Source organism: Poromitra crassiceps, assembly GCF_964638095.1.
Source record: "Poromitra crassiceps genome assembly, chromosome: 6".
NCBI lineage: Eukaryota > Metazoa > Chordata > Actinopteri > Beryciformes > Melamphaidae > Poromitra > Poromitra crassiceps.
Window position 1 is genome coordinate 28,661,452 of NC_139627.1, and position 7,500 is coordinate 28,668,951.

The following is a 7,500-nucleotide window of genomic DNA, read 5'->3' on the forward strand; positions in this document are numbered from 1 at the left end:
AGATGGAAAATTAAAGTCCAGGTCGAAAATGCTCGGCGATATGTTTTAGGAAAGTCTCTGCAGTATAATTTAAATACAATGCAGTCAGCTCAGAATCAAGCTTTATGCACTAGCGATGAAGACTTCCTGAAGGAATGTCCTTCCTGGAGCTATTCTAGAGGCAGGCAGGTGTGTCTTTGGTATCCAGACAGACAGGCAACACTCCTGCTGAGGGTCTGGAGATAGGGCTACCATTTATGATCTGAAAACATGCAAGAAATGGCCATACAAAGACATCTTAAGTGGCTATTGTCCCTTTATACAGGCCAAACTCCATGGAGGCCCTGCTGCTGCTGCTGCTGCTGCTGCTGCTGCTGCTGCTGCTGTGTGCTAAAAGGCAACACACATCCTTTCCTGAGTTTTGTTTCGTCTTCAGCTCCACTCTCGGTTGGGGTTGAATGTGATCAGTCCACATGGGACTGAAAAGGTCAATTGAGGTCAAAAGGGGTCAGAGAACAGAGGTTTCTAGAATGAGCCCCATGCAGCCAGATAGCCCTATTGATCCATTTGTATACAACCTGTAGTGTGATCTCAGCCCATGATTGTAAGTCGCTTTGGACAAAAGCGTCTGCTGCTAAATGATGGAATGTAATTCAATGTGAAACATATCAGTCCACTGCCTCGTTGACATCAATGTGTATATGGACTGGATAGTGCTTCTACCCTCCACTGTGATGTAGTTTGTATGGACTGGATAGTGCTTCTACCCTCCACTGTGATGTAGTTTGTGTGGTGAATCAAACATCTCAGTATAGCTAATTACCTGAAAAACACAGAGTTGAAATAAGTAGCAGCGATTAAATAAGGGGGGAATGTTGCTTTGATCTTCTCCTATTTACTCGTATCAAGTTGGGCTTAGGCTTGCTTTATGGAAGGGACACAACACTCCTCTACAATTATGATTATGACACGTTAAAAAACTCTCGGTTATAATTGTGCAGATCTTTGGATCAGTCTATGATGCTAAGATGTTTCATGCAGTCCTGTTTTACTTAATAATCCACACCAAGGGTGGAGTTCCTCAGTAAGTGAATTAAACCAGGAAAAAAAGTGAGTTAAAAGTGGGAAAAAGTGAGCGTCTCTGTGGACACAGTCAGAGTCAGGGGCTTTAGGATGAGTTCAAATCCTTATTGAAGCTGATGGGGCAGATGATGTCATTTGTTCCAAAGTAATCCGTCCATAGCATCAAAGCACATGGATAAATACTGTAAGTTCGTCTACAGTTCACAAAGAGGTCGATCATTCCTTAAGCACTCGACCCGACGGTAACACGGATAAAGCAGAAGATATAAACTGACCATGTGATGTGAGGTAAATGTATCCGTGTTATTCATATTTTATTGCACAATAGAACAACTGTTTCAGCTATAATTTCCTTTGAATGTTGCCTGTAGATTCACGGTACATTGCCTAAGGATATGCAGTCATTTGACGCTTGCTTGAAAGATATCGTTACACATGTGATTCACTTGGAGAATAACAAGATTTATATGAAGTAAATTACTTTTGCGAGATTGGGAATTGGTTTATTGGTTTTCTTTTGAACTTTTCAACTCCGCACACGGCACATGTGACTCCACTGTCTCTTTATGCAAGCCCATCGCTTTATATTCACTCTCTCCCTTTGTTTGTATTTTAATGTACTTATAATCCGTAAAATGGTGTTGTGTTTGAAGCCCATGGCAGTGGAAGTATTAGTCACTTGATCACAGTGCAGTTATAGGATGGTGAGAAGGTTTCTCCTTTGCCTCCTTTGCGTCTGTGAGCTGCCAGTGTCTCCTGCTGCATTCATTTGAATTGACAGCCAGGCTATGGCTATTTTGCAATGCCTGCCAGTTGAAAGAACCCATGTAGAAGAATAAAGTATCTAATGACAGCAGAGCGAAGTGAAAGCCGTTGGGAAGGCTTCAAAGACATCTCTCTGTTTCCTCTGATATGAACAGTACCGTTCATTAAACGTCTGTTGCTCTGCAAGTCGTGTCTAGTTCTTAACACTGTATACTATAGACCTTATTCGCTAACCCTGGACGGCACCATATTGTTGACATACCGTCCTGCACGCACAGCGCTGCAGCTGACAACTAGTAACAGCCTTATTGTCGTTTCTGTTCCATTACAAAATAGCGGTGGTAATGACAGCAATAAAAAACCCACAGTTGTTGTTTGGATGCTGCCGTTAATGCCTGTAATAATAAGCAAAAGAAAAAACGAGGTGAACAGACTTTGCTGTGAGGAGCTGTCAGAAAGTTTCACCAGTCTCTCCTAACTATCCACAAGTCTCCTGTGCTGACGTATCCTCAGTCTCACTCCCTTCACGTCTGTGGACGGTAGAGATAGAAACAAACCACGGGGACTTTATTGCTGTCATTACTACAGCCATGTATAACGCAGGTCACCATCCGAACACAACAGGAATGATACAGGTAACGCTAACGGCGGATAGCTTCCTATAAATGCTGCTCTTACATAGGCTGTCACTTGAGAGCATGGATGTATTAAAAGAACTGGATAGGGGACGAGCCACGCCCACCCATGCATTCGGACGGAGGCTGCTCACTGGCGCATAAAGGCATCATGGGGGGTTTTCTCATAGATATATATAAAGGCTAGATGGCTTAAGGCGGAGTCAGCAGCGTCCTTGAACGGCCGCCATCTTGCTACAGTGCCTTTCTGGTACATTATATGGTAGCTGGTGACCTGCACAGACAAAAATACTCATAACTCGCTGAAATCTTGACGGATTTACAAACGGTTTGGTTTATTACAAGCATATTCCGTTCCCGAGATAGACAAAAAAAAAAAAAAAAACACTAAAAACACTATTTTTCTGATGGGCTCCAAATTACACCAAAATTAAACCGAAGCATCTATGCCATGAGAGGGATTCAGGCACAAAGTTTCATGCAGTTTCATCCATTTCCCTAGGAGTTATGATCATATGATGTTGCCATACTAACCCAACAACAGATGCTCATAACTCCTAGTAGCTCCCTGTAGCAAGATGGCCGCCATGCGACGACGTCGCTCTCCATTGGCCGGCAGCGCGGGTAAGCTATCTAGCCTTTATATATATCTATGGGTTTTCTTCCTGGTTTTACTTCCTGACCATGCAGCCTAAGGCGAAGTGCGCATGTGTGCCATGACATATTTCATGACGTCTCCCACCCCTCCCACCCATGGATGTATTAAAAGAAGAAAATACACCCGTATACGGCTCTTAGTGGCTTCTGAAGAAAAAATGCCCCATAAAAAATTATTTGATAATTAAAAGAGTCGTTTTATACTTTGAGTGACACCCGGAAAAAATTCCCCTGGGTTTAACAGCTGGCCCATGCAAGTGGATGGGAATTTTCCTTTCTGGGCTGCATGGCATCACGTGACTTGCAATACAGAGCTTTGCCACCATGTTCAAATGTCTTCACAGCCCAGCGCTATTCCTGGGGGCTTGCTTGAGAGCTGCAGCGCTATGTCAACAACATGGCGACGGTGGGCGTGCCTGTACGCAAGTTACGTCAATCGAATAAGATCTATTAGGGCTAGTTCTTAACACTGTATACTATAGGGCTGGCTGATACGTGTCTAGTTCTTGACACTGTATATAGGGCTGGCTGATACGTGTCTAGTTCTTAACACTGTATATAGGGCTAGTTCTTAACACTGTATACTATAGGGCTGGCTGATATGTGTCTAGTTCTTAACACTGTATACTATAGGGCGGGCTGATATGTGTCTAGTTCTTAACACTGTATATAGGGCTGGCTGATATGTGTCTAGTTCTTAACACTGTACGTATATAGGGCTAGTTCTTAACACTGTATAATATAGGGCTGGCTGATACTTGTCTAGTTCTTAACACTGTATATAGGGCTAGTTCTTAACACTGTATAATATAGGGCTGGCTGATACGTGTCTAGTTCTTAACACTGTATATAGGGCTAGTTCTTAACACTGTATAATATAGGGCTGGCTGATATGTGTCTAGTTCTTAACACTGTATATAGGGCTAGTTCTTAACACTGTATAATATAGGGCTGGCTGATATGTGTCTAGTTCTTAACACTGTATATAGGGCTAGTTCTTAACACTGTATACTATAGGGCTGGCTGATATGTGTCTAGTTCTTAACACTGTATACTATAGGGCTGGCTGATATGGCAAAAATGACGCATCCGGAGAGGGGCAGTCAGCTTTCTACTTGTAGGCCTACTAGATTACTGTCAAAAGTGTCACAACTTACCAATGTCACACCATACATTTTACATTCATCCTGAATACTTTTACTTTGAAAAAGATTGACAGGAAGTCTTGTCCTGATCCTGCCTAGCTTGACGCTCAATGGTGTCATGCTGTTGCTAGTCATTCAGCGGGCACCACCGTTTACATGGCCTGGTGTCATGTGTGGCACACACAGGTATTTAGTCGGCGATGGCTAGCGTTAGCTAGTTGTCCAGTTAGCTTCCACTTTCACTTTGTTTACTGTCTGATGAAATTGATAACACAAGCTCCTCACATGGTGAAATACTATTTCATGTGACCTTTTTTCTTAACAACTTCCTCACCTGAGGATAACACACGTTCTGACACGTTTGTGTCCCTTGGCACAATTCCGCCCCCCTCTTTACCAGAGGACATATCCACTTTCTTCACCGCTAACGTTAGCTTTGTGCTAGGAAATAGGTACCGGTACTTTGATGTGCAACCCAAGAACAGACTGACTGGCTGTCGTGGTATTTATTTCTGCAGTGCGATCCATATCGAATAAAACATGCCTAAAGTTTAGCATCGTTATTGACAGGAGTTCGATCACGATCCCCTATCAAAAGATTGTTTCATCGCCCAGCCCACTTACCGGCATCGTAGTAAAACAAAAATATCTAATAGAAATAAAAATTGGGTAAGTGTTAAAGAAACACCCACGAGTGTTCAGGTTAAGTGACAGTAACATATAATTATGTAAATATATGTTTGTCCTCGGCAGGTACGACTACATAGAGATCCATGACGGGAACTCGGAGACGGCGGACCTGCTGGGCAAGCACTGCAGCAACATCGCCCCTGCACCCATCATATCCTCAGGCCCCTCCCTCCACATCAAGTTTGTGTCTGACTATGCCCACCAGGGGGCAGGCTTCTCGCTGCGCTACGAGATCTTCAAGACCGGTGAGTGGAGGCTGCCGCCGCTGGCTGAGGGGTCTTGCCCTTACATTACACACACTGTAGTCTGCCCTCTGATAGTTATTAGAGAAGCAGGGTGGGACATTTCACCTGTATGCTAGCCCGTATTATTCAGTCAAGAACAAAACTGCCCTCCATAATAATAATAATCATAATAATCATAATAATCATAATAATCATAATAATTATTATTATATTAATTGTAATAACAATAATACAGTATTACTGAAGGTATACTGAGAAGTTAAATCAGTGCTTGCAGGTTACTGTCCTTCACATAAAAGAAAACTACTCTGTCATATCATACTCGCTAGTGGGGCAGTCAGCCACTTTTATCATTTTTCTGTACTTTTACAAAGTAAACGATACCATTACAAACCGATGGATCTTGATCTAGTTTGGATTGGACGGTAGCCAGAGCACAATTTATTCAAATTCAAAAAGGCTAAATAGTGGTGAGCTAAATAGCTTTTTCCCTTTCTTCCCCTGTATAGTATAATAAAAGGGGTTTACAGTAAATCATTTGTTCTCATAAAGGAGATGTCATCCCTATAAATCACCCTCATCCTGTTCAATACAAGTGAGTGGGCACTAGTTATTTTAGAAGACTTGCACCTTTAGAAATATTAGTAGCTGTATTACAAGCTACTCAGAGATGGCTATACTTCATCGACCAAAGCTTTCTTGTCTGATGTCGTGTGAGGGCCTGGGTGAGAGAGGGAGGGAGGAAGAGAGAGAGAGAGGGGTGGGGGGGGCTTGAGACCCCTTGAGAGACCCCTGTAGACTGTCCAGGCGAAACATCTCACCCCTTCACAGAGTGAGTGAGTGTGTGTGTGTGTGTGTGTGTGTGTGTGTGTGTGTGTGTGTGTGTGTGACACGGCTCCCCTTCACGCTGCCGCCGGTCAGCCAAAGCGAGACCAATTGAGATCAAGGGCGAGAGAGACAGGGGAACACAGAGCGCCGGCCCCACGGCCATCTTGTCCCGTTCCCCCTGAAAGCATTCCACACATGCCTGCTTAATTGAGTCCTGAGCCCTGTTCCCCTGAGACACACACACACGCATGCACACACGCACACACACACACACACACACACACACACACACACACACACACACACACACACACACACACACACACACACACACACACACACACACACACACACACACAGACATAGAGGGCTGAGGTTACTAACACAACACGTGTGGTTGTCGATGTTTCTCGCTTGCTGGCACTGGTCTGTAGGGATTTCTTCTGTGTGTGTGTGTGTGTGTGTGTGTGTGTGTGTGTGTGTAGGTGTGTGTGTGTGTGTGTGTGTGTGTGTGTGTGTGTGTGTGTGTGTGTGTGTGTGTGTGTGAGTGTGTGTTTCGCGCTTGACAGGGTCCACCCGGTGGACTTTAAAACAACAAGGGTGTCAGTGTTCACACCCTAGCACTGGATGAGAGAGAGAGAGGGTGGAAAAAACTTGGGACTTGTGAAAGTCCAGCCAACACCCACCAACACCAACAGACCAACACCAACACACCAACACCAACACCCACCAAACCTGAGGGACTCCCTTCAGTTTGATGGAAAGCATTTGGAGCCATTAGACTGTTTTCTCCATGCTGACAGTGGCTTTGATGGACACACTATTAGCTACACTCGTTCAATCGACTATATTGTGTTCATACAGTACGTTACGTATAGTTCTATATATTGCTGTTGTTGGTTCAAAGCGTGTAACTCTACATGTCAGATTTTCAAGCGTTAAGTTGTTGTTGTTTTTTAGCTCGACTACCATACAGTTTTGAGTTCATCTAATTGGTTTTGAAAGGGCTTCCTAAATCCAGCTGTTATATAATTGTTAGAGGAGCATGGAATCCATGAACTGAATTCAAAGCATGAACATGTAACACCTAAGAGTCCTAAAAGCTTAGCAGCACTCAGAAGCGTGTCACTGGATGGAAACATCCATGCTGTTAGTGTCAGTGCTGTTGCATGAAACCCGTGTTTTGATTCAATTTGTTTTAGTTTGAGTTGAATTGCTGAGTGTGAGGAAACCCATTCACATTCTGTGCTACTGTTTCAAAAGGGCCTCGTCATCAGTCTGAGAGTAAGATGTTACTGCCGTAGCATCTTAAGAGCTGGCTGTTTGGAAAGACTTTGTTTTCCTCTCGCAACAACACATTGTTTCTGATGATGACTGTGTTTATTATGGGATGGAACGGTCACACGGACAACAAGGTTACATGCGTACCGCTGATGAATGGAGACACAATCGTATTGGCTTCTCCTTCACACA

At 43.7% G+C, this 7,500-nt stretch overlaps 1 protein-coding gene across 1 annotated transcript in view; it reads left to right on the forward strand.

Moving 5' to 3' along the window:
• nrp2b (neuropilin 2b) overlaps nucleotides 1–7,500 on the forward strand; it is a gene marked incomplete at both ends in the record, with an annotated part of 184,158 nt that overhangs the window by 50,746 nt on the left and 125,912 nt on the right. Inside the window, one exon of the mRNA XM_083639031.1 lies at nucleotides 5,018–5,199. Within this exon, the coding sequence (XP_083495157.1) occupies nucleotides 5,018–5,199 (182 nt within the window). The remainder of the gene's footprint in view (nucleotides 1–5,017; nucleotides 5,200–7,500) is intronic.